The sequence below is a fragment of the Callorhinus ursinus genome, unplaced genomic scaffold (assembly GCF_003265705.2).
Source record: "Callorhinus ursinus isolate GAN/ISIS: 27379988/994484 unplaced genomic scaffold, GSC_fseal_2.0 scaffold2, whole genome shotgun sequence".
Lineage (NCBI taxonomy): Eukaryota > Metazoa > Chordata > Mammalia > Carnivora > Otariidae > Callorhinus > Callorhinus ursinus.
Genome location: NW_027397064.1, coordinates 75359388 through 75387227, shown reverse-complemented (window position 1 = coordinate 75387227; position 27840 = coordinate 75359388). Strand labels below are relative to the sequence as shown.

At 42.2% G+C, this 27840-nt stretch overlaps 1 protein-coding gene across 9 annotated transcripts in view; it reads left to right on the top strand.

Annotated features, from left to right (window-relative positions):
• The window catches only part of FMNL2 (formin like 2), a 303487-nt gene that overhangs the window by 249050 nt on the left and 26597 nt on the right, over positions 1 to 27840 (top strand). For all 9 annotated transcript variants that reach the window (XR_012375624.1, XR_012375625.1, XM_025855902.2 and 6 more), the window contains exons 10-13: positions 17244 to 17318; positions 21501 to 21611; positions 24064 to 24213; positions 26178 to 26279. Coding sequence is in view for 7 of the 9 variants with exons in the window: in XM_025855902.2 (XP_025711687.1) it covers positions 17244 to 17318; positions 21501 to 21611; positions 24064 to 24213; positions 26178 to 26279 (438 nt within the window). In the remaining 2 variants the exon portion in view is untranslated. The remainder of the gene's footprint in view (positions 1 to 17243; positions 17319 to 21500; positions 21612 to 24063; positions 24214 to 26177; positions 26280 to 27840) is intronic.

Below are 27840 nucleotides of genomic sequence, written 5' to 3'. Positions count from 1 at the left end.
TCACAGCCTCTTCTGACTCTGATCCTCTGGCCTCCTTCCTCTAGTGACCATTGTGATTCTGTGGGGTCCACCCAGATAATCCAGGATAATCTTCCCATCTCAAGATCCTTATCTTAATCATACCTGCAGAGTCCCTTTTACATGGAAGGTAAATAGTCACGAGTACAAGGGATTAGGACATGGACATCTTTGTGGAGGCCTTCTCTGGCCCACCACACCAGGTAAAGGTGTCCTTTTATACAAAGAAGGTGGCATCTTAGTAAAGCTTCAAGGACCATAGTTACTATAGTTTACTGTACTCTCCATTCTTAAAGGGGAGGAGGGTGTGGGAAGAGACAAGGTGGGATAGGAAGTGAGGGGCAGATGAGAGACCTCATGTCTTATTCCAGTCTTCATACTGCCGTGTAGCCTGGGGAAGCAAGGGGCAGCGGTAGGAAATGTGTTCTGCAAACTCCTCCAAGCACTTGCTGTTCAGAACGACTCTCTTCATAAAGAAATGGCAGTTACATTTTGCTGCAGCAGTCTGTTGCGAGTGAGCTTAGCATGAGGTCGCTTTGAGCAGGGTGTGGTTAGGGTTTGAGATTTGTTTTAGAGATTTTGCCATTCATATTTCTCATTCCTTGGGCCTCTTCCTCCAGTGACAGTCATCTGCTCCTTCATTTGCTAATATCGAGGGGACTTTCCTTTGCTGTGGGCTTGAGGGAACTAAAAAAAAAAAAAAAAGTCCAAGAGGATAGTGGTACCTGCGGACAGATGAGATTATCATGGTTCCTGGGAGCATTTGTAGAGATGCTTTGCTTTTGAACCTGACTTTAATTAGACCCGCCCCTCTCTCCACAAGCCTGCCTGCAATTTACACACCAGGGAGCCTCATCTTCTATTTCATTCATAGCAGCCACCTTCAAAAAACAAAACAAAACAAAACAAAACCACATTGCTTCCTTTTGTTTTTAGTCATGTAAAAATGCTGTTTCTAAAATCTGGGCTCTTGGCCAGCTGTAAAATAGTAGGCATATGTGTCCTTGTTGCATATTCTGGGAAGATCACAATGGAAGACCTCAGGAAAAAATAACAGAGCTCTGTGTCACTTTAAGACCCTGCGATGTGTACTCCAGGCTGACACAGGTCCCTAAACATGGCACTTTGACTTGGGCAGAGTTTCTGTGACCTGTAGAGATGGTTTTGGTTGTGAGGTACATGTGGATGGTATGAAGCCCTCTGCTGTGACTTGATTAGAGAACTGGCATCGAAGCTCTGACATCATCACCAACTCCAGAAACCATTAGAATGTGGGGAGGTTTCAGCTCGCCGTCAGGATTTGGTTGCCACTCTGACGTTTATTTCTGCAGAGTAATGTTAAAGTCTATGTTAGGGTCACCTTGGTTTCTTTTTCCTGGGTGAACGCCTCCTCCTCCTTTTTCTTCCTCACTCCACCCTGACTTGTATAACAAGGAGCTTTTTTTTAAAGTCTGTATCTTGGGACTAAGTGTACTTTAGTATTCTATATTTGTTCTAGCTGCTTTTTAAAGCAGGTTCATATTAAGTGCAAATAGAATTGTTTTAAAATGTCTGATCTGGATTATAGGTTATTTTTAGTGGTCCTTAAGTCCAGTGCTAAGCAATGGTTAAGTTCTAGACGCAGGGCTGTATTAACTACCTTATTAACTAGCCTTCTAGGTTTAAATAGAGCTGTTGAAGTAATAATGAAAATGCTGTGCTAGCATTAACTAGGAAAAGGATAAGTGGCATAGATTTATGTCTTATGTACGCATATATGAGTGTATGCATATTGTGTGTATGTGTATTATGAGTAACAGCATAAAGATACCTGTATGCATAGTAACAGACCCTAAAAAGAAAGAAATGAAAGGGGTTGGAGTGGCAGTGGGTGTATATTTCCATTGCAACATGCCCCGTGTGGTTCAATGTCCCTGTTATACGCAGGGTTAGAGGTTTCCTACTAGTAGTGTTTTATATGACCGCATTCTCTTGTCTTTTCTAAAGATGCTAGTTATCTTTTGTGTAATCTCTTTCCAAAAATAAAGACAAAATCAAAATTCTTTGGAACTTTTAGAGAGTTGTTGGGTAAATATACTTCTTACCATGGAAAAAAAGCACCATTATAAGATCAGGAGAGTTTGACAGAAAATAAAAGACATGATTTTTGTCCCACAAGTTTTGGTTGCCTTGAGAAAGACAGGGTTGACTTTAATAGGTAGGTAGTTAAGGACTAAATGTATGCTAAGGTAAACAATAAGAGGACAGTAATTCAGAACGTTAAGAATCATGCTTAATTTTTTTAAATTCCCTGATATAATTTAAACTAGTTTTAGGTGTCATTGCCAATGAATATGCTTTCTGAGCTTGACTCCCTGTATGAGTCAAGCTCAGATTTCATTTGAAATTTAAATACTTGTAAAACTTAAGCACATTAAAAAAAACTTACTTGGGCTCTGTAGTCAGCACATAAGGGCTTTGTTTGATTGGTTTCTTTTAAACGAGCAGTCGTCTTCGGCAAGAAAACATGAGCAGAGTTCTTGAATCTCTTCCATTTTATTCCCCTGTTACAAACATTAGCCAGTAGATTATATCGTGTGTACAAAAAAGGCATATACAAATATGGAGATAGAAAGGCTACCACCTGTTGTTCGCTGAGTACCAATAGGCTGCTATATATTACTTTAATTCCAGGGTCCACCCTATGAAGTGTTTAGAACAAGAGGTTTAGAGTAGATAGGCCTACTGACATACTTTAGTAAATGGCAACTGTGGGAGTTTTACCCAGATCCATTGAGCAAAAGGCTCAGAGTAAACCTTGTATAGCATGTTGTCACATACCAGACACTTTCTGCACATGTTCATACAACACCCTCAGCTTTCTACTGCAAAGCCAACCGAATTAGAACAGTTATAGATTGGGCAGGTTATTGGAGTGTTTTTAGTTATTAGTAAAATTCAGGACAAACTGGGCTCTTTGTATGAGGCCTGAAAAGAGAGGATGGGTCTTGAGCAGGATTATAAAGGAAGGCAGACATTTGTTTGGTGGGTGGAGGGCATTCTGGGAACAGAAGGAGAGAATGGCATGAGGTCTGTCCTGCAGCAGGGTAAGTCAGGATAAATGTGCTGCATGGCAAAGGAACATGTCTGGCTGGGGTCCATGATCCAGAAGAAAGCATGGCAGGGCGCAGGCATGATTAAGAATCTGAGGAGGTCACTGTGGAGAGACTGGAAACCTGTGCTAGGATCTCAACTGGAAGATAAAGTAGGAGGGAAGAGAAAAAGGGAAAGAGAAGCAACTACTAGTTATAAACACTCTACAGTTTATAAAACACTTTATATAGTGTTTTATATAAACACTATATAAAGTGTTCTATATGATTCTGTGGAAATCTGTGAAGGGAATTTTATGTAATTCTGATAAATCTTCAGGAGTACCGATGCTCTGCATGAAGTACCTGAGCGGGGAGATGCTGGAGTTTGGAAGGTGGGTAGTTCAGGCAGTAAGTGACTGGGCCCTGGACCAAGTCTGTGGCCATGATGATGGATGTAAAGCCACAAAAGTCAGAAGGAGACAGGATGATCCAGTGAATTTGGGGTTGGGTATAAGAAGAGAATAAAATCTATTCAAGTAAAACATATTTAATTAAGGAGAAAGCACAGCCATGATAAACAAGTATCTGGGATTTTTTTTTTTTTCTGGTAAAGAAGATAAGCTTTGTTTTTATTAAATTCCTTCTCTTTGTGATGGTAAAATGTCCAATGTCAGATTCTTTTTTCTGAACTAAAGATGATGAATGAGAGAACAGGTTTAAACAGAGGTATTGGGGAGTATGTGTGTGTATAATCCAAATAGAGAAGGGCATTGTAACAAAGAAGATGAACTCCATAGGGTACCAGCCTACAGGAGTAAGGAGGCCAGGTTAGAATGGCCTGGAAGGATGCTCAGAAGAAACCAACACAGAGCATGAAGGACAGTCAGGATGGTGAGAATATACCTGGTGGGTCTGATGTCTTGTGGTGCAAGTTCCTGCTTTAGGTGACAAGTTAGTCACATGGTCTCTGTCCCCCCTTCAAATTCTGCATTTTCATATTTCTATATATAATTTGGTTTATACATGCCATGTATGTAATACGTATTATGCATATATGTTCAGGTAGTTCCATCTGAGAAAGGTTAAGTGCTTCTTGTACTACAGATAGGAAAACAAGGTACCCAGATAATCAAATGATGGGTACAAAAATTTACAAACCAGAACAAAATGTAACCTAAGGATAGTTGGTAGGATAGAAACAAGCTTAAAATAAAGATAGAGCTCTGTGATTTTAGACTATGTTGTGATGTTAGTCCCTTGTTCCCTTAATAACCACCTGGAAATGGCTGCATCGGTTTCTAAACCCAAGTGTCATTAAAAAAAAATCTGCAGTGTGTCAAAGGCGCTTGCTGCTTCCCTGACCAGAAAGTGAGCCAGGTGTGCTGGGAGGGCACACGTTGGTACCTGCCGCTTGTAAGGGCCTGTCTATGAAAGCATCGCAGGCTTGAGCAGTGTTTGAAAGACTGAGCTTTCAAGTCATTATTCAGGCTTTTCATTTCCCAGCTCCTCCATCGTACCCAGACTCTGTCTCCTCATTGTACTCCAGTGGCCATTCTTTATTCCTTTCGCCATAGTGGTGCATGTGGCTCCTGCCGAGTTCTTTCGTTTCTTGTAGCCATCTGCCAAGGATATATAGTCATGCTTGGTTTTCATTCACAACAATCGCCTGAAACACACTTAGTAGAAGAAAATGGCTCAGCGGTTCCTGATTATGGTCCAACAATCACTGTCAGTCACCCTTCATCGTGAAGCTGAGCTCTCTGACGGAATTTTTCCCCTCAGCCCTGCGTCACTGGAGAGTGGAAATGGCCAATTACAGTAACATGAGCTATAGCTCTGTTTTGTTTCAGGAGTTTGGTTTTGGCTGTGGAAAATGAGGGTTCCTTACCCACCAGTAAAGATACCAGCAACACATGTGGTATCCCGGATTTACTGGTATACCGCTAAGAACAACACTGAATTTTCCATTTTGAAGTAGTTTCCCGGAATAGGTGTAAAGCTAGGAAGTAACGTATTCTATGTGGTAGTTATCAAGGACATGTTTAGTGCATTGTTAAGATAATCATCTTTTTGTTGCTTGCGTATTCTTGATTGTTTGATAGTTTAGTGTGTCATGCATTCTAGGGCAAATATATTTACTTGGGTTGCTTCACTGAGTATTATTGTCCGTGAACTTTGGGGAATGCATGTCCTATAGACCATGCAGAAGAAATCTGTTTCTTTATCTCTCTCCTATTCTTGCCTGGAATCCAACATTCACTTGGCTTTGGGAGAAGAATATCTAGCCTTGTAATGAGCCTCCATGCGACAGAGGTAGCCACATCCCAGAGACAACAGAGAATGGTCGGGGATCCACTGCTGTCTAACCTGGTAAATGCCAGGGATTGGTCCCTGTGTAACATAATTGAAGGGACATCTGGTTTTTGTGGGTTTTTTGTTTTTTGTTTTTGTTTTTAATCTTTATGTTTTTCCTTCCTTGTAAACCGGTGGTGGGTTTCTTGCTATCTAGGGAAACCTGCCCTGTCCGAATGACGTGACTTCATCTTTGTTGGAGAGATGGCAGATGTAGTTGTTCTTTGTATGGTGTGATTGACTCCCTGACAGTCTTGGAAGACATTTTCCTATTAGAAATCCATTTACTGGGCGCCTGGGTGGCTCAGTTGGTTAAGCGACCACGGCTCAGGTCATGATCCTGGAGTCCCTGGATCGAGTCCTGCATCGGGCTTCCTGCTCTGCAGGGAGTCTGCTTCTCCCTCTGACTTTCCCCCCTCTCATGTGCTCTCTCTCTCAAATAAATAAAATCTTTAAAAAAAATAAAAATAAAAAACCATTTATTTGCTTCTTCAAGTTTGGGGTTTTGAGAATTCATCATCTTTCTAGAAATAAAGAAGCTATTCTCTAGTAGTACAACCAGTAGTTCTTAAATTTTTGGCCTCAAGACCCCTTTTTACGTTCTTAAAAAGTATGAAGGATTCCCCCCCCCCCAGTTTTTAGTATATGCAGGTTATGGATTGATATTTACCCCGTTAGAAATGAAAGCAAACTTTTGATACTTATTTCATTAAAAATAACATAATAGACTCGTTACATGTTAGTGTTAACTTTTTCTATAAAAAAAACATTTTTTCTCAGAACTTAAAATCAGTGAAGTGTAGTGGCTCTTTTATTCATCTTGGGCTCCCATAACAAAATACCATACAGTGAACAGCTTAAACAACAGAAATTTATTTCCTCACAGTTAAAGAGGCTGAAAGTCCCCATGCCGGCATGCTTGGGTTCTGGTGGAGGTCCTTGTCTGGTTTGCAGATGGCTGCTTTCTTGCTGTATCCTCAGATGGTGTTTCCTGGGGTGAGTGAGTGTGTGTGTGTGCGTGTGCGCGCGCATGCGCGCGTGCAGACATCTTGCTTTCTCTTCTAAGGCCATCGATGTCATTGGATTAGGGGTTCACCCTTATCACCTCATTTAACCTTACTAACCTCCTAAAAGCCCTATTTCCAAATACATTTGAATTGAGGGTAAGGCTTTGATACGTGGATGTTGTGGAGACACAGTTCCCTCCATAGTAGTGGCACTACTTTATATTTTATTATGTTATGTTAGTCACCATACATTACATCATTAGTTTCTGATGTAGTGTTCCATGATTCATTGTTTTCGTATAATACCCAGTGTTCCATGCAGTACGTGCCCTCCTTCATACCCATCACCGGACTAACCCATCCCCCCACCCCCCTCTAAAACCCTCAGTTTGTTTCTCAGAGTCCATAGTCTCTCATGGTTCATCTCTCCCTCCAATTACCCCCCTTCATTTTTCCCTTCCTTCTCCTAATGTCCTCCATGCTATTCCTTATGTGCCACAAATAAGTGAAACCATATGATAACTGACTTTCTCTGCTTGACTTATTTCACTTAGCATAATCTCCTCTGGTCCCATCCATGTTGATGTAAAAGTTGGGTATTCATCCTTTCTGATGGCTGAGTAATATTTCATTGTATATATGGACCACATCTTCTTTATCCATTCGTCTGTTGAAGGGCGTCTCGGCTCTTTCCACAGTTTGGCTATTGTGGACATTGCTGCTGTGAACATTGGGGTGCATATGGCCCTTCTTTTCACTACTTCTGTGGCTTTGGGGTAAATACCCAGGAGTGCAATTGCTGGGTCATAGGGTAGCTCTGTTTTTAATTTTTTGAGGCACCTGCACACTGTTTTCCAAAGTGGCTGAACCAACTTGCATTCCCACCAATAGTGTAAGAGGGTTCCCCTTTCTCCACAACCTCTCCAACATTTCTTGTTTCTTGCCCTGTCAATTTTTGCCATTCTGACTGGTGTAAGGTGGTATCTCAATGCATCTTTTAAAGTCTAGCTTAATAGAAGATAGTTGCATGCTCATATCTGCCTCTGAATTCAGTCACTTGTGTTGTTTTGATCAAAGTAGTTGAAGAAAATCCAGCCCCACACAAATACACAGATGGAAAATAAAGTATTTTAATAGTATGTTTAGTTAACAGTGGATATTCTTTTTTGAAACTACACAAACACTGGACAGGTAGTAGCTTCTTAAAGGTTAGTTGCAAAGTAGAATCTGAAACTGTATTAATGAACTTCTGGTACTCTGTTAGTTTAAAATTTATTTGCCTGCCTTGTACTTTGAATGCATAGTTTTATAACAATATGTGGCAGTCAGTTGGAAAATACCAATTCACTGAATTATCTGGATCTTCTGAAAATTGACACATTTCATCACGCAATATTTTTAAAAAATCACATTATTATCACCACCAATTTCATCGAAAAATCTTTGAATATTGGAAAAGCTGTCAAACTTCTGGTGAAATTTTCCAAAATTCTCATTTTTTCTTGAAAACTCAATTTTTATCATTGGAAACAAATACTGTCAGTTTCCTTCATCCATTTTGAAGAAAATTACTGCCAAGTTTGTAAGTCTGAATAACTGTGGTTATTCTTTTCAAATAGAACAAAAAAAATGGCTAGGTCATCTTGCAACTAGAATAATCCTAGAAGTGCTTTTCCTCAAGGTACCCATATTTTAATAAGTAGCCAAAGTGCTTTGCGCAGGCTTCCCGTTTCATCATAGAGAATATTAAAAAGGTGTATATTCATTGGTCAAGATTGAATAAAATTAATACTTTTTATGACATCAAGGTTTTTTAAATTAAGTTTTTAATTTTAATTGCAGTATACCTAACATGGAGTGTTATAATAGTTTCAGATGTACAATATAGTGATGCAACAATTCCCTCCATTACTCTGTGCTCATCACAGTATGTGTACTCTTAATTCCCAACACCTGTTTCACCCATCCCCCCACCCACCTCCCCTCTGGGAACCATCAGTGTGTTCTCTATAGTTAAGAGTCTGTTTCTTGGTTTCTCTCTCTTTTTTTCCTTTGCTTGTTTTGTTTCTTAAATTCCCCATTATGAGTGAAATCACATGATATTTGTCCCTCTCTGACTTATATTGCCTAGCATGATAGTTTTGAGTTCTATCCATGTTGTTGCAAATGGCAAGATTTCTTTCTTTTTTTTTTATGGCTGAATAATAATCCATTACACACACACACCCACACCCACATCTTCTTCTTGCCACAATTTGGCTATTGTAAATAATGCTGCAATAAACATAGGGGTGCATGTATCCCTTTGAATTTGTGTTTTTGTATTTTTTGGGTGAGTACCCAGTAATGGGATTACTAGGTATATGGTAATTCTATTTTTAATTTTTTGAGAGATCTCCATACTGTTTTCCACAGTGGCTGCCCCAGTTTGCCTTCCCACCAACAGTGCATGAGGGTTCCTTTTTCTGCACATCTTTGCCAACACTTGTTTCTTGTGTTTTTGGTTTTCGCTATTCTGACAGGTGTGAAGCGAAATCTCTTTGTGGTTTTGATTTGCGTTTCCCTGATGATGAGTGATGTTGAGCATCTTCTCATGTGTCTGTTGGCCATCTGGATGTCTTCTTTGAAGCAATGTCTGTTCATGTCTTCTGCCCATTTTTAATTGGATTATATGTTTTTGGCTGTTGAGTTGTATCAGTGTTTTATATATTTTGAGTACCAAATCTTTATCAGATATGCCCTTTCCTCAAGGGTATTCTTAAGTGAAATTGGCTTTTTTATTTTTATTTTTTTAACTGAGACTGATGAATACAGGGATTACTGGAATACTTGGTGCCACTGCCTTGAGTCACGCCAAGGTGGCAGTGGTTTTCTTCACCCACTATTGCTTTTGTGCTACCAGTGTGAATGTCTACTCTGTGAAAAAGGCAAGTAACACCTTAGTGTCATGATAAAAATAGTTGTCACCTTGTAGACTCTGTGAAAGGGCCTCAGACCCTTGGTGTTCAAGAACCATGTTTTAAGAACTGCTTCCCAAATACCCTGTGTGCTGTCTTGTTGGGCCGGGTTGGAAGTGGTTCCAGGTAAGATCTTCCTGATGAAGACCCAGGCCTGGGGCAGAGCACAGAAGAAAGTGAAGATGTAGAATGAGCGGAGGAGGGAGCAGTGGACAAACCTCAGGCATTTGCCTGCTTGTGGACTGAGGTCTTTGATGTAGCCAACAAAGAATCCTTGTCTTCAAGGGCTCTGAATTAATAGCACATCTTTGTTAGATTTAATTTGACTTGTGATTCAGGCGTGAAGAGAGCATGGGTTGACATCTGTCTCCTGAGCAGGGCCCAAGATCTGTGGTGAAAATGCCACAGGATTTAAACAACTCCTATCATGTGTTGTTGCTACAATTCAGCGAACACATGATGACCACTACAAGTGTGTCACTGTGTCCCCTCCCTTGCCTGGCTTGACCAAATTGGGTATGCTCAAAGGATGAATCAGTGAGGAGAAATGAATAAAATACAGTGTTAGGCCTTCTGCTTCTGAGGGGTCTGATGGGTAAGTCATCCGAGATGACTGAAGGCCTTGACTCCTCACTTAGTCCTCAGATAGCTATTTACGTACCAGTCTGTCTTGAATTGCAGTGCATTTTGGTCTTCCTCTAGGAACAGAAGCCTTGAAAGAACCAATATGAGTTCTTACTGATGACCAAGAGATGTGTCTTGTGTTGAAGCCAGAAAGAGTCAAGTCAGACATTAGGAATATTTCTGAAAGATGTCATTTATGAAGAATTACATTGTGGAGCCTTACTCTTTCGAATTTAGTGAAGGTCATCTTTTTTTTTTTTAGGGGAGTGATTAAAAATGCATTTCTCATTTAAGGTGTGGCATTTCAAAGAGTTACTCTGGGGATTTTTAACCAGCCCTTTGCTTCTATGTCAGGATTCTTTTTCCAGTGCAGCAAAATATATACATGAAAAGTAAAAGAGTCATCTGGCTGTTCTGTGTGGTTGGTGCCAAAACATCTGGATATTTGGAAACATCTGGAAAAGCAACTGAAGCTTTCACAAGGGTGACTAGCATGATGTGGATGAAACCTCTGGCTCGTAATCAGATTATTTACCAGTTCAGCATTGATAGAAATGTTTTATTAATTTATGAGGAAGGAAGGTTGAAAAGATTGTAGAATACATTCAGTTGTTTAGCTTTCAGTCGTTTTCAATGGAGTGAGAGATAAGGTCGTTGAGTTTCCGCATGTTTCAATTCAGTGAACATTTCCGCCCCAAATCGCAGGAGACAGGAGAGCCAGCAGAAGGTCCGAGTGGTCTGCTTCTGTCCCGGCAGCCGTGTGGTGTCAGTGGATGAAACATCTAGTTACCTTAGGAGAACAAGAGCACAGACCCCTGCAAGCACACAGCGCCCCAGCAAAGTGTTTTTTTGGTCAGGTTGTCATGGTGTCAGATAATCCTCAGGTGGCTGGTGCTCCCAGTGGAAGGTAAAAAAAAAATGCTCTTCACCTAGGACTAACTATGAAATAACTGTTTACTTCATGCGGCCCTGAGAAGAAAATGGAACTTTTGTTCCCAGGCAGCAACCACACACCCCCCCTGCCCCCCCCGCCACCACCCCGAAGGGTCGTCTAATCAGTCATAATAGACTGTGCCTCTCAAAAACGGTGCCTTCCTGCAGGGAGCCCTGCGGATCACAGGGGCCTATTGTGAGAAGAAAAAAAAGAAAGTATTGAAGCAGGCACCCGCTAACAGGGCAAGAAGGAAACACTTAAGCAAGGGGCTTTTAATTTTTATATAACGAACCCAGGAGCATGTTTTATAGCTACCTCATAAGAGTCAGGCCTCAGTCTGCCTGTAGACGTTGTGTGGTGCCCTGGGAGCTGTTGCTGGGGAAGCCAAAGACAGTCATTGACCTTGAAGGGGGACAGAGAGGTGGCTGAAGGCCGGTCTTCTGTTGTTCATTTCAACATCTGGCTAACAAGAATACTCGTTATTACAGGCTTTCGTAAAACCATCTTTTCTCCACCATGAGCCTTGAGGGAAATCATCCCCTCACCCCTGCTCACCCTCAGAGACACTGTAAGCCACTGCCTCTTTTGCATCCAGGGCCGCAGATTTATCCAAATGGTTTGGGACACTGTTCAGGAATGTCTTTCACAGATGTTGCAGAACAGAGTTGAGTTGTTATTTGGCAGGAGTTGTGCTTTTGCTTCCCTTCTCCTTGAAGTGGAAATGTATCGCGCTTGTCCCGGGTGTGGCCTGTTTTTATCTGGGCAGAGCAGGACTGATCTGCTTTATAAGCAAGCACCAGGGAGCCAGATGCTGTGAGATAGTGCTTTGGCCCTTGACGGATGTACGCCCGGCTTGCGTAGCCCAGTGCCTCTCTCTACATTTGGTTTGTGTCGAGCTTCCAGGCTGGTCAGTCTGGGAATATCATGTTATATTGCCATGCCTAGATTAGAATTTTAGAACTTCAAGATATCAAGTGAGGGGCTTTTTTTCCCCCCAAACTTTTATTAGCAATGAAAACCTTCAATGAAACTTTTTTCAATGAAATCTTACCAGGCAACTCAGTTAAAGCAGAGTTGGATAAATGAGGACAGAAGTCCCAAGATCCTTTCTTATTTGTGTTTTTCCTTTCCCTGCCAAGCTCCCCACCTCTGGAGCCCCGCCCCCCCCCAGTGTTCCTCTGTAACCCTTATGGCTTCCTAAAAGAAGCCTTGAAAACAGGCAGTATAACCTAAGGCTCTTAAATTAATGGATGTGAAAATTGGAAGTCCAGAGATTCCAGAGACAACCATGGTGTCCAGACTCACAGCAGGGTAGTGGCAGAGCTGTGACCTATGATGCAGGTTTTCTGGTGCTCTCTTTGGTCCTGTTTCTGCCCTCATATCCCCTCACCCCCATCAGTGTTAGAGCTTCAAGGTGCAAAGGGGCGTGGATGTCAGGCAGGACCTCAGGGGTGGGTGGGTGTTTAGTAAACTGAAGTCTGTGGTCCAGGATCCCAGCCTGAGGGTTTTTGCTTTATACAGTGTTAATGGGGGCCAGTGCATTTATTCACACAACACTGATTTATAAATGGAGATGCCTCTTAAGTTTCCTGCAGAGTACATGGTTTTCCGGAGCATAGACTTTTATTTTCTGGCAGCCCTGGCTGTTGGTAGTGAAAACCTAATTCCTATTGGAGTATTCCCACGCACAAGAGCCTCCTCCGCAGTCTACTCTGCTTGGCCTTTCTGTGGCCGAATTGTTGTCTTTTTTTTTTTTTTTTTAAGATTTTATTTATTTATTAGAGAGAGAGAGAGAGAGAGCACATGAGAGAGGGGAGGGTCAGAGGGAGAAGCAGACTCCCCGCCGAGCAGGGAGCCCGATGCGGGACTCGATCCCGGGACTCCAGGATCATGACCTGAGCTGAAGGCTCAGGTCGCTTAACCAACTGAGCCACCCAGGCGCCCTGTGGTCGAATTTTCTTAAACTGGCTCCCTACCTCACCTACTTCAGTTGGCTACTTGTCACTGATCCAGGAAATTGGTGTTAAAGCTAGTGGAGGAATGGGAAACACCATTGGTTATATGAAAGGCAAGAAATGACTTATTTCAGTTGCCACAGAACAGTTTTTTTACTTGAAAGTTTTCCGATCATGTACTGTCTGGCCTTTGTTTTCTGATGGAAGTTATATGCGGCAATATATAACGTTCAGTAATACACGCAGACACGCTCCCGGCTCCCATATCTGTTTTGATGAAGTCCTGAGTGCCTCCCCACCAAGGCCAGGCAACGTGTGGATTCCGAACATAACTGAGAGTCGGTGTCTTGTTCCTTTTATCCTCACCATTTTCTGAAGCCAGGTCAGTTTCAAAGGAGAAAAGAGGCACGTTCAGCCATGATTGTTCTATTTGAACCAAGTGTGTGGGGTGGTCCAGATGTGAGCAGTATGAGCTGAGACTGCTTTCCTTTGATGCCGAACACAACTTTACCAGCCTCCCCCAAACATATCTTGCCATTTCCTGTGGGATTACAGTATATACTTGTTTAATGATTGCTAAAGTAATGTAGAAACAAATGTGAGTCTGGTTTGCATGCTTCCTTCCCTCCAGCAGAAATAAAAGGGGGGGCCTCTGGAGTCCCTGCTGTTCCTATGGAACAGTATCAGAAAATACCACCCTGAACTCGTTAGCTGAGATTGGCAACAGAGCTGTCCGCTTAAACCTTTACAGAGAGGGACATGGTGAGCTCACAGTGGGTGAGGAGAGCGATCAGCCAGATCATTCTTTTTTTTTTTTTTTTTTTTTAAGATTTTACTTATTTATTTGACAGCGGCAAAGCAAGAGAAGGAACACAGGCAGGGGGAGCGGCAGGCAGAGGGAGAAGCAGGCCTCCCGAGGAACAGGGAGCCCGATGCGGGGCTCGATCCCAGGATCCTGGGATCATGACCTGAGCCGAAGGCAGACGCTTAACAACTGAACCACCCAGGCGCCCCTCAAAGGTTTTCTTAATGTCCATTGCAGCCCTGTCAGGGTGGTCTGTGATTTTTGGGATCTTTACCCAGCATGAAATTCATCTAATATTGCTTGTTCTAGATTTGATGCTTTCTTTTTTTATTAACAGGCTGTGAATAGTTTGTTTTCTTGCTGGCACATGCACTTTCCTCAGCCATATCGCCTTTTTTCTAATGCCTTGCACACAATCTCTGATTATTTGGGAATTACCTTAGTATCTATTGTACCTCTGCAGGGACTGTGGGTCAATTCCTGCTGCATTCCCATGTTACCCAGTTATGGTAACTGTATCTCCTTATTTATTGTTAAGTTGGAGATTGAATGAGTTGGAGAGTTAATGATCTAGTTATCTGGTTTATAATTGGTAGTCAGAAAGGTTGGGGTTGAATCTGCGAGTCTATATTATTTAAGCTACTGGCTCAGCAGCCATGAGTACTTGTTAAAAGCACAGATTCCTAGTTCCACTGTGGAGATTCTCCTTCAGTATGTCTTGATTTAGACTCTAGGAACCTGCCGTTTTTAGAAGTTCCATGGAAGATTCTGGTGCAAGCACATCAAGTATATGCCTGGCGTAATGATTGTGGTTTTTAACAGTAACATTTTTCATCTCTGTTGGTGTCTCAGATAATTCTGGAATGCTTTAAATTATTGTCTTACATTTATCTGCACCTGCTAGGCTGTGCTGGAGAAGGAACATCAGCCAGCCTGGTAGCTGGGGACCTGGCTCTAGCTTCTGTATTGACCTTTCATCAAGTTACAGTTGTTTACTCTGTCTAGGTTTCAGTCTCATTCAAAAATTGAGGGCACCAGGTACTTTACAGATTCTTGACATTCTTTCATTTGAAGGGTTTTGCCCGCCTAGGAATTGTACACCTCATCACTGTTCAGTGATGCCTGTTGCTTCTTCTAGTTCGGTGCCTGGCAGCTCAACAGAACATGAATCACCGCTTTGGGTAGCGGCTAGCTGTTTGCAGATCCAGGACAGCTTCTCTTCCTTTCTCCTGCCACTGCCAACCTCCCAGAACAGATGGAAGTGACCCATTCCCCTGGGAAACAAATGCTTATGTTGGGGCTTCTCTTAAAATTCAGGTTGTAATTCTGACCCTTTCCATATCCAGACTTGGCAGTTTTCACCCACTGGGCTCTTTTTGCAGGCTAGGGACTTTTGTGCCTCTAGGCACAGGATGTGGCTGATGTCGTAGTCTAGGGAACTGGGCTTGTAATGCCTCACCTCCCTGCCCCCCAACAAACCTTTTGCTTCCAGGAACTTGCTGCTGCTTCTCCAAGAGGGCCTGGCTGAGGCCAGGGGCAGAACAGAGTATCCCTTTAAATCTCTGGTTCTCTGTCTTTGTGAAGTTGCATCGAAATGGTCTGTGGTGCTTTTAAAATGGTGCGTGTGCGTGTCATCCAGCCCTACCTGGTCCTATTGAATCAGGCTCGCTCTCGTGGGATTGGACGTGTGTGTTTTTTTTAAAAGCTTGACTTTAAATGCTCCCTTTGGAGCCGCCTTCTCTTCCTCTGGACTGGGTTCATGCACTGTTTTTTCTGTAATTATTTTTTAAGGCAGGTATAAATAAATGGAGAGTTGTCATCAGAATACAGTAAAGTGTGAAAGTGTGATATGCGTCTGTTGAGAAAAATAAGCTGCTTTGAGACCTAGGTGGCCCTCTGAAGCTGAAGGCTTAACATTCCCAGCACAAAGTTGAGGCACAGGAACTATCACGAAAGCCTTGATCCTGGTGCCTGTCTACTTTGGGCTGATGGTTCTTCTTTCATCAACATGTTAGTGTGGGAAAGTCGTTCATCCTTTCATTAAAGTGTATTTTTAGGGCGCCTGGGTGGCTCAGTTGGTTAAGCGACTGCCTTCGGCTCAGGTCATGATCCTGGAGTCCCGGGATCGAGTCCCACATCGGGCTTCCTGCTCAGCAGGGAGTCTGCTTCTCCCTCTGACCCTCTGACCCTCTTCCCTCTCGTGCTCTCTCTCTCTCAAATAAATAAATAAAATCTTTAAAAAAAAAATAAAGTGTATTTTTACATAATTACTCATTTGTCCTTTTTCAGTGTAATTCAACAAGTATTATTGGGAACTTACAACATGCTAAGCGTTGTTCTAGATTCTAAAGATAGAGTGGCGAACAAAACAGACAAAATTGCTGTCTTCTTGAATCTTTCTCTTCATATATAGATATATAAATTATATATCTATATATGTGTATAACTTAACATGATAGAACTAAATGGCTGCATTATAGCATTATGAAATGTCATTTTAGGGGAATTCTCAGGATCATCCTATATATTGCTAAGATGACAAAAAGAACTGGAAAATTGAGTCAAGCATGTGAAACTTGGATTAAATTCAAAATGTTAAATAAGACCAGAGACTGTGTCTTACTTGTATTACATGTAGCTCATGGGTGTTCGGGTACATACTTTCTGAAGGCAAAAGGAATAATCCAGTGGGTTCCAAAAAAAGGTAGCCAAGGTCACTGGCAGAATTAAAGTTTATCCTTTGATTTCGGGAATAAGTCTCCAGAGAGTTAATTTGTTACAAATCTTTCTTTGACTCTGTGTTTTTAACTCCTGTGTAGACCCAGATACTTTGGGGGCCCTGGAGTTCACGGTAATTTATCTGCCTCTTTCACCTGTCCAATGAAAGCATTCATTTGAGGTGAATGTTTCAGGCCTCAGGGGTGCTACTTCATAAATCACTGCAAATTTCTGTACTTGCCTTGAATGGGTTAATATAGCTTCCCAAGTGTCTACTATAGTAGTAGATACTTTACTGCTATGGTGTCTACTTCTGTGTTGTGGTTTGTGCACTAAAATAATTTGATTTAGATATAATAGGAACGTTTTCAATCTGCTTTCAAGGAATTTCAATACTAAATTGTCCAAATCTTTTAGCATGCCTGTTTTAAAAGTGCTTTTGTAAAAAGGAAAATAGGGTGGGGGTGGGGGGAAGGGGTTGTTTTTGTTTTCTTTTTTTAAACCATAACATCCTGGGATTCTGAGTCCAGGTTAAAAAAAAGTGTTGGACTGCAAAGATAACCAATAAAAGAAAAACACATTTGATAGAGATTTCAATATATTAAGGGGACATTTAAAAGAAACCAAGGGTCTGGCTCAAGTTGGTATTTATGAGTTAACCAACTTAGAAGTAAATAGTGTGTGAGAGAGGCAATAAAAAGATATTCTGGAAATAATCATTATTGCTAAAATTCCTGCATCTAATTTCAGAATGCCTATGTTTGGAATTTTATATGCATGATGAAAATGTGTATTTCAGGTTTGTGGGGAAAAACAGCGCTTTGAGAAGTTGATGGAACATTTCAGGAATGAAGACAATAACATAGATTTTATGGTGAGTTATTCCAGTACTACATTACATTCAATAAGGCAAACTCCATTTCTGCACTTTTTTCCTAAATCCATTTATATTTATATATTATACATATGTGTGTACGTACGTGCATATGAATGTTACAAAGGACAGAAAATTGAGTATAGTATGCTATAGATTCGGTCTAGAGTGTTCCTCACACTTTGTATTTTTCCCTTACAGGGGAAATTGGTGTTTATTTCCAGTTTTATCCCTCACGTGCATGCTTATAGTAAAGGCCCAAAGTCCTAATTATTTATAGCAAAGAAAGAGTGAAGCCATGCATTTGGGGAAAGGATGTTAACTCGTGGTACAAATTCCTGCAATTGCCAGTTTTAGCTGTCAGTAAAGAAAGTAGAAACCAAGAATCTTGTCCATTTTCTTTTGCACACCCCAGCCAGTGGCTTTCTCCAGACTAGATTCTCAAAGACTAAAGTGCATTGGTTTGTAGAATTGACTGTATGCATCCCCCAAATTACTATACAACAGTGATTTCCACCCACGCCCCCCCCGCCGCCCCACCACTCATGATCTCCTTCCCGCTCTGGTAACTATGAGTGTGTCGTCATACTGCAGAGCTCCTTAGCACGGTAGTTCACATGCAAGAACGGGTGGTTCAGTGGCAGCACTGTCCTCTTGGGACAAACAGCAAAAGGAGTTTGAGCACTGCTAAATTCATAAACTTTAATGTTAATCTTGGATTGAAGATGGAAATCTACCCTAGAGCGTTTCTGAGACAGACTACCCATGAGTGCACCCAGATCTGCAGGCTTTCTCTGACCCAATCGAGTTGACCTGGGCAACTTCTGAGCCTAGGAGATCTCACGGGGGCTTCATCTCTCAGCTCACATCTAGCTTGGAGCAGGCGCCCAGCTCAGTTCTTACGTTGTCCAGTCTGCTCAAACCTGCACGTAGGGTGCCAGGCACAGTTTTCATTTCAACTGCTTCAGTGGCTGTAAACCATGAAACACAGCTTTGCAGATTTCTAACCCTTTCATGTGAAAAATTTTTCTGGGTCCTTAAATTTTATATACATCCTAGCCCTCGACCTCTTCCAAATTCCGTGAGAATGAGGCAGTCCTTCTAGAGAAGCTTTTCTGTTCCATCAAAGCCTGTTATTTGCTGTTTTTTTTTTTTTTTTAAGACAAATAATGTGAAACAAGGAGTACTTTCACATTGGCTTTTTAATTTTCTCGTTAGGAATTTTTGGAGTGTTTGAAGGCCCGTGTTGGCACAAATGATAAGTACGTGAAGAAGCCATGCGTGGCGTGGCTCACTTTACTGGTTTCTTTCCTCTGCCTTCAGAGGGGCAACTTCTTTGTCCCTGAAAGCTGAGGTTGCAAACTAGAGGCTCCCACGCTGAAGCCAACCTACAGCCTTGTGAGTTGAGTCTGACAGTGATGTCCCTCCATAAAAAATTTGGAAATGGTGCATAAAGTACAGATTTCTCCTTTTTTTTTTTTTTTTTTTAAACTAAACATTTCAGCTAACACAAGACCCCTGGGCTTGCAGAGTATCAGCGTCTGGAGCCAAGTTGCCCCTATTTTTAGTCTGAAGATCCCCTTTCCAGTTTGCCACTGGAATGGTGGTCCACACTATTCCTTGCTGTGTTACATGGGGCCCACTTCAGTCATTATCAGACCTCAGGGGGTCTCCCTGCCACTTGAGTTTCTGCTGAAATTAAAATTTATATAATCAAGCCCTTTAAAATGCCTGCACTGTGGATGCCTGGGTGGCTCAGTCATTAAGTGTCGGCCTTCGGCTCAGGTCATGGTCCCAGGGTCCTGGGATCGAGCCCCGCATCAGGCTCCCTGCTCTGCGGGAAGCCTGCTTCTCCCTCTCCCACTCCCCCCGCTTGTGTTCCCTCTCTCGCTGTGTCTGTCTCTGTCAAATAAATAAATAAAACCTTTAAAAAATAAAAATAAAATAAAATGCACTGTTCAGAAGGGACAATGTATTTCTTGCCATTTATTTATATATACATGCAGTGAGGAAGCTTATTTAGGAGCTGCTAGTATGCAAGTACTTTGCTTGATTCCTCTGTCGTCTAGCACATAATTGCCTCTCAGACATATCTTAAAACTCAACAGATATTCAGAGGAGAAATGGAAAGATGCCGGAATTGGACCATATTTTCCTCCAGAAAATGAGGCTTTTTTTAAACTGTCCTTGGGAATGCAGTTAAGTTGTACAACCTCCCGAACCACTTATTCCCCATAAAACATAAATTTGTCTAACACACCCTAGGACCTTTTTCTGTATTTTTTTGTGGAAAAAAGCAAAAAAACAACCAACCAACCAACCAAAAAAACCTGACAAAATCTTTAGCTCATTTAACCACAGCACCTGAAGTCATTTTTTAGTAAATTGCAAGAGTCTCCTTGTAACCTAGAGAGTTGACCTGTCTTCCAATGTAGGACTTATACTCAAAGGAGAATCTAACTCAGAAACAGGGGCCTCAGTCGTTAAGCGTCTGCCTTCAGCTCGGGTCATGATCCCAGGGTCCCAGTATCGAGCCCTGCATCAGGCTCTCTGCTCAGGGAAGCCTGCTTCTCCCTCTCCCACTCCCCCTGCTTGTGTTCCCTCTCTCACTGTCTCTCTCTCTCTGTCACATTAAAAAGCAACAACAACGACAACAAAAAAACTTTAACTCAACAGAAACAATTAAAAAAAAAGATAAACTGGGTTTGGAGGAGAAAGGAGGAAGACAGTTTTCAGAGTAAATGTGAATCTGGATCCCTCATTCACTTTACCTCCTTGCGGAGACTGTGTTTGCGCATAGAGGGAAAACATTAGTAAGATATTTTCACCATAAATGTCACTGTTAAGAGCAAAATAGGGGCACTTGGCTGGCTCAGTTGGTAGAGCATGCAACTCTTGATCTCAGGGTTTTGAGTTTGGGCCCCACGCTGCGGGTAGAGATTACTTAAAAATAAAGTTTAAAAAAAAAAGGCAAAACAGATCTATTGAACTTTGTTTTGTTCCTTACCAAACCAGGGACTGGATTTTCTCTGTGGCAGGTCTCAGGGCCACTGATGCAGTTGTGGAGAGAAAGCAGTAAATCCAAGGCTTTTGTGGAATGGAAACTGGTTGATTGTTGAAAATAGAAGCTTGGGTCAGAGATCCTGTTACGATCTTGTTGGTATAGTGGGGCCCACTGTGAAATTTTAGAAGTGATTATCCTGTGGTGGGATAAGTGATTTTTTAAATGTTTTTTTTTTTTTTAAGATTGTTCCATTTTCTGTGATATACCTGTAATATCTTATGCAGTTTGTATACCCATAAGACTTCTTAAAAAGTTTTACTGAGAGGTGATCTAACTTACCCACTGAAAGTGGACAATTGAACATAATGTTTGCATATCTGCAGAGTTGTGCAGCCATCCCTGCGGTCTAATTTAGAACACTTTGTCACCCCAGAAGGAATCCCCATTAGTAGTCACTGCCCATTTTCCCATCCCCAGTCCTAGGCAGCTTCTAATCTACTTTCTATCTCCACAGATGTGCCTGTTCTGGATATTTGATATGAATGGCATCATAATTTATGTGGTCTTTTAGAACTGACTTGTTTCATGTAACATAATGTTTTCAAGTTCACCCACGCTGTAAGATGCATCAGTACTTCATCCCTTTTTATCATCATTTAATATTCCATTGTACAGCTATAGCGTATTATTTTAACCCATCGGTTGATGGACATTGATTTCCCCCCTGTATTCTGGTTGTGAATAATGCTTTTGTAAACACTTGTATGTGAGTGTCTGTATGGGCATGCATTTTCATTTCCTGTGGGCACATACCGAGGAGCCGGATTGCCGGGTCCTATGGTAACTCCGTTTTTAACATTTTGTGGAACTGCCCGACATTTCAAAGTGGCTGCGCAGGTGGACATCCCAAGTGGATGCAGGTTCTACTTCGTCCACCTCCTTGCCGCACTTTCATTTTGATTATAGTCATTCTAGTGGACGATGAGTGGCATCTTACTGTGGTATCTCTATGACTTTTGAATTTAAAAAAATGATAAAATATTTTTGAAGACCCAGAGAAATGAAGGAAAAGGAGATAGGTAAGTGTGTTTAGATGTGTGACATTGAAAGCATCTGCCTGCCATTAAACTGAGAAAACTGGTTTGGAGCCCTGTAACCCATTGGCAATTTCATTGCAGGTGGCCTCGATGCAGTTTATTAATATCGTAGTCCATTCAGTAGAAGACATGAATTTCAGAGTTCACCTCCAGTATGAATTTACCAAGTTAGGCCTGGATGAATACTTGGATGTAAGTAGAGCTGTGACCTTTGGCTCCAGCGTAAGACTTGATTTATTTTGCCTGCCTTCAAAGATACGCTTCCGCCGTGACTAACGAACGCTTGAGGCTCTATGTAAGGCCGGGTACTGTAGTGCTGGTGTTAAAGGGAACCTATCCGAGTGATGCAGTTGGCCAGAGAAACTGGATTCTTTCCGACCTCCTGGGACCCCGGGCTGCCTTCTGCCTGCAGGGGAGCCCGTACTTCCCTTTAGTGCTGGGGCCAGACACCCTCTTGAGGCCTTGCTGCAGCTTTCCTCCATGTCTGAGCTCTTGTCTGGGTCAAGTTTCCTTGCACCCTTCGTCTGGGCTCCTGGACAATCCACGTCCTTGGTTACTCTGGGGACTCCATCAAACCAAGACTGCTAAAGAGTGATGAATAAATGCTTAGAGCATTAAAAAAAAAATACTGAGGAAATGGACACTAGAGACTTCCTTGTGTAGTGGTTACATTCTGTTTAATGCTTTGGTGGCTTTGGTCGTTCCACTTTTAAGTTCTTGGGAGAGGCGGTCTAAAGTTGCTCTTTCTCTGGTTCCCCTGCAGAAGTGCTCAGCCAGCTCCCTGTAGTTCTTCACCTAGGAAATAGCAGCTTGGTGTGAAAATTGTAAATGGACTTGAGTGGCTGTGTATGCACAGGATGCCCCCATGTCCTTTGATTCTCGATTGGTTTTGTTTTCCCTCCTGGGCAGCAGTGGTCCTCTGGAATTTGAAAGGCCACTAACGAGAGGGCAGGAATTGTTAACCTCAATTTCCAATTTGTCTCTAGCCACGAAGAAGATAGAAGTGCTTCCCTTGGGCCTCTCCAGAGTTCAGCTGCCCGTCTTCATTAGGGGGAAAGCCAGGGAATTGCAGTTTATCGCGAGGCAAAGTCATAGCATTGGTTACTCTCTGAGCTCGTGGCCTGGCTCATCACACCAGCGAGGCTGCCTTTGGAGAGACTGGCCTAATGTTGTCTAAGGACTGTACTCAGGGAGGGGCATGATGGATTTCCATTAAAGAGTCATTGGAATTGTGTTCTGACTTCAATAATCACTAATATCTTTGATAGAATATTGTATTGAGAGGTTTTTCCTGCTCTAAGATCAAGGTTTCTCTCTGCTCTTTCCCTATCTGCTCAGAGGGTGGCAGGATTTGAGCGCACATTGGGTGTGTAGATTGCTCATGGTGTGGTGGGTTCAGTTTTGTGATGGTTGTGCAGAGCTCTTTTGGGCTCCAGGCAGCGATGGCAAGAGGAACACATCAGGTAGTGCCCCTTACTCATCATGTACTTGGTTAGAAAACCTGCCTAGCTGCTGCTTTATTTTCCTTTCTAGGCTTTGCCCTTATTCAGGTGTCTTTTTTTAGCTTGTATGCCTAAACTAAGACAGAACATACTGTCTTTAGGACAAGCTAAGTTATGGAATTCCAGATTTAGACCTAGGAGTAAATCCATCTTCCTGAGAATTTATGGAGAACATAATTCCTCTGAAAAATTTCAAAAAATTTTTCCAAAACTCTGTGTTTCTCTAACTTCCTGGTCTGTTGGTTCTGGACCCTGATAGAGGTGGTTAGAAGATTAATATTATAAGCATATAATATATAAATGCTTCATTGGTTTACAAAAGCCCAGCCTTGTAAGTAGCCATTGATTCGTTCAATACATGTTTATTGGTGTCCTCCATATGCCAGGATTATTCTAGCTACTCATCTGTTCCCCCAGAGGAAGTCAGGACTTAGGTTGCTTGTAAGGAAGACTCGCAGATTTTTTTGATCTCTAATTTCACCTTAAAGCTGGTTGACTTCCTTTGGGATGCCTGGGCCTGTAAGGCAGGGAGTGGAGGGAAGGCTTCCTGATCTGTGCTTTGAGGAGCCCTGCACTCCTTATGCTGGGGCAGTATCTTGGGGAAGTTACCATGGAGGGCGGTAGACTAGCAATTTACTAATCAAACCCAGGGCTGATATATTCTATCCGTGTCTTCCCTACCTCCCACCTAACCCTCTTCCTCAGTCGAACCACCTTCTTAGTCAGGCAAATTATACTTACTCTAACCGCCTCTGCACACAGATGTGTCTCAAACCTGCGACTATAGCTTTCTTCCGAAGCTGCTTTTTAATTTTTCTGTTGTCTGATTTCACCTGTATCAAAATGTTTTGGTTTGGAGTATGTCGATATGGGGAATAAATTTATAGGAAGAATTAGGAAGGAAATAAGTATATATTTGGGAGAGGGTATTCACCAGAAAGTAATCTGATGGTAGCTCCTTAGATCAACAGTCGAACACTCTGTGGTCCTCTTAAGGAGGCTGAGGCATCAAACCCTCTCTTGGAAAAGACTGGAAAAGACTGGAGTATTTGGAAGTAACAAAAACATGTAGGCTGTCGTACCATTATGTTCTCTCTCCACAGCTGTGCTAAGGCCGCCTTCTCTTGCGTTTTGGTTCTTAGAAACTGAAGCACACGGAGAGCGACAAGCTCCAGGTGCAGATTCAAGCTTACCTGGACAACGTGTTCGATGTGGGCGCTCTGCTGGAAGATGCTGAGACCAAGAATGCGGCCTTGGAGAGGGTCGAAGAGCTGGAAGAAAACATTTCTCATGTAACTACGTCTCAGAAAAGGAGACACACACGCACACTTAGCTGTTAGGGCGGTCAGTGAGAGTATTTGGAGTGTAGGGATGAGCTGCAGCCAGAGATAGCTGTCAAAAGCCACTCGGGGTTCTTTCAAAGAAAGCATGTTTGTTACTTAAAACCAAGGGGAATCCGTTGCCTTGCCTTAGCTCACCTGCTTGGTTTCTGCTGAACCCAGATTTCCTGGGCATCTTAGTTACAGACAGGTCCCCAGAGTGAGATGGTTGGTGCCACGTAGGGGGGAAATGTCACTCGAATATGTGAATTTGGGCTGAGGTGAAGAAGTCCTCTTCTACTCTTGTTCTTCTGAATAGAAGTCATTTTCTGTCACATGTGCTCACATAGGCCTATGAAAGATGGGTTCTAGCAACTAAAATAAGCCCCAGGGCTAATTGGACTGTTACTTGTGTCTTTCCTGCCTCACACCTAACCCTCTCCCTCAGTGCAACTACCATGGCTACCCAGGCAAGATACCGCCCACTTCAGCCTCTGTGGGAGTTTGGTTTGATGTGTCAATAAGTTATATTTCACTCAGAGTCTTGTGAATATAAGTCATGCTCTACTCCGTGTGTCCACACAGGCCCGTGGACGGGGTGATCTTGTGTCTTTGTGATGCATATCTGCACAGTCTTACCTTATGCTTACTCAAGTTCTAAAAAGAGTCTCTTCAACAGTAGGCATTTTCAAGGAAATTAGTGAGTGTTCCCTTATCTCCTTTTCTTTGAGGAGTGTCCTCTTGGCAGGAGCTCATTTGAGGGATTTTTCTTGTCACACACTAAGGTGACTATGAGTCTAAAGGCTTTCAGAGGCTGTTCATGTGTTTATCCATTAAGCAGATATTTGAATATTGCAGGAACGAACAGAAAAATGGTGCTTCTTAAAGACCCAAGCATTGTGAGGACCAAATTCTTATGTTGAATTCTGCTTGGCAGCGTCCTTGGTTATAAATCAGTGGTCTCTTTTTGGAGCAATATTATTTTCCCCCATTTGAGCGGCCTATTTATTTTCCTCCACGTTTTCTTAGTTGAGAGTATCGGACGTGCTTGATGTCCTTCACCTTTGTCCATCACTCTGAAATGGGCATCTTCTTGGCTGTGGTTAAGCCAAGTTGGTGAGCCAACCCTTCCCCCCACCTTGTAAGTGCTGCAGTGACGTGGTTGGCACCCGCTTAGGAAGGGCACTTACCAGCCCAGTGTTTCTTACCCTAAAAGATTTGACTCATATTCTGAACTTCACCAGGGTTTTTAGCTCCACCCTTCCTCCTCACCTTGCCTCCCTGGTTTTCTTTACTTGTGATCATTCTCAGTGAAATACGAAGTTGCTCACTTTCAGAGCCTTGTGGGAAAAGTAACTATTGAACACACGGTTCAGCTAATCTTCCTCTGGAAGCCTCAGCCAGCGTTGCATGACCATATTCACATAACCCACTTTTGTAGCAGGCCACCCGTTTGTTCAAACTGACCCTCCAAATGACTTAGTATTTGGGTAGTTTGGGTCAAAACCAGCAGGACTGTTTTCTCAGCTGGTTTTCAATAATAACCAAGTTGTGTGGACCAATGATTTTCAAAAGCTTTGGCCTAATGGCCTTTTCTTCGGGCAGGAAAGGTGAACCTCCCTTCTTGCCTTACCCACTGTCTCCCACCCTCGTCAGCTCCTGCAGAAACAGAGGGAGAGGCACCGTCTAGGTCCCAACACTAAGGAGCTGATGTATGGGTTTTATTAAAGATCATGTGTAGATTATAAATTCCTATTAGAAGCAAGTATGTATTCAGAATCCTATTATAAATATAAACATTTCCAGAAAACTGCTTGGGGATCACAGGCAGGACTCTGATGGGCCCCAAATGGTTTTTGAGCTCTACTTTCTGAGAACCGAGGACCTGAGCAGAATGGTCAGGTTGTGACCACAGGTTCCCTTTTAAAACTTTACAGTTATCTGAAAAACTGCAAGACACGGAGAATGAAGCCATGTCCAAGATTGTGGAACTGGAAAAGCAGCTCATGCAGAGGAACAAGGAGCTGGATGTTGTTCGAGTAAGTGTGCTGATGACAGTTGGCCCAGACGGGCATTGCAGGGAATGTGCACCAGTTTTAGTCCTAATAGAACGTGGAATACATTCATGTCAGGGGAATGCATTGATGCAGCATATTTATTGGAACCATTTCAGAGGTGATACTCAGATGAAAATACACATAGGGTATGTATATACATGTGTGTGCAATCAAATGTTGGGAGTTCAGTCCTTATCACAGATTTTGAGAGCAACAATGTTTTCCCATATGGACGAGTCCTAGTTGATTCAGTGGATCACCCATTTGCTTGGAAATAAAAACACGGCATGGATTTAATTCATGCCCCTTATTTATTTTTATTAGGACTTGGACTTCTTTGTATTTTTTTGCTTTGCTTCTACTTGAAACCAGATTTGGTGGTTGCCATGGAAATGGTGAAATCAACATAGGCGAGACCTAATGGCATTCACCAAAAAATTAAAAAAAAAAGGGCAAAGCAAAACCAATTCATTTTGTTATCAGATAATCCCAGCTATTTTATTTGGCCTTAGCATTGTTTTACCTTGTGTCAGGTATTTATGGAGTGCTGTCCGTGTGCTTAGAACTGTCCAGAACATAAAATCACCAAAACGCCTGGAGGGCTTTCAGGCACATGGCTTGCCTTTACACCATCGTTGATGAAACGGCACATTTTATGCGATGGTTATCATGTCTGTGTGTGTTGCTTGATATTCTGACATGTCCTACAGTTAACTCTAGGAAATTTATTTTTTGGCACGCCATCGAGACAAAGTTGTAGCATATGGACTCAATTCAAGGCAGACTCTCAGATTATTAATAATAGACAGGGTGTGAAGAATGTTTCCCTGCCTGCTGGAGGTTTGTGGTGAGAGATCACATGTACAAGACCTAGCAAGTAAGTTCCATAAAATCCTTACACTGGAACCTCGGTGGGCCCCTAATAAAAGGAACGGGGACAGCCTTTAAATTGAAAATTGTAACTTTTTTGTTTTCTGCTAAAAACCTAGACAGAGCTAAGTAATCAGTCGAGGGACACACTGGCCTGTTCTGTTAACTGCATACCAAAGGGAGAATGTTACAAGGACTGCTGTCCTGAGCTTGGTCAAGGGGGCATTGTGAAGGCCAGAGAAACCCATTGAAGAACAGTCAGCTCCTGGTTATTCATGAGTAGATCGTTCCGTGCTTTGCAGATTTTTAATCCCAGTCTGACTTCCATCCAAATCTGACTTAGGGTCTTTTGTCTACTGTTAGCTGATATGTGTCTCAGAGTTACAAATAAATTTTAAAATAAAAGGAAAATATGCTGCCCCACCGAAATACCCTCAGGGTATTCCAGAGTCAGCTATAAAATTATCTTTGGATCATCTCTGCCTTGTTCCTCTCTACCTGCAGGGAAAATTGAGTTAGCTGCACTTCTTCATAGAAAGAACTGTATTAACAGTAACAGTGGCTAGAATATATTACATGCATTACCAATGAACAATTGATAATGAATGGGACTTCATAGGATCTGGCTCAGTTCCCTAGGATTCCTATGTATTTATGAGTGTCCTTTTTTTTT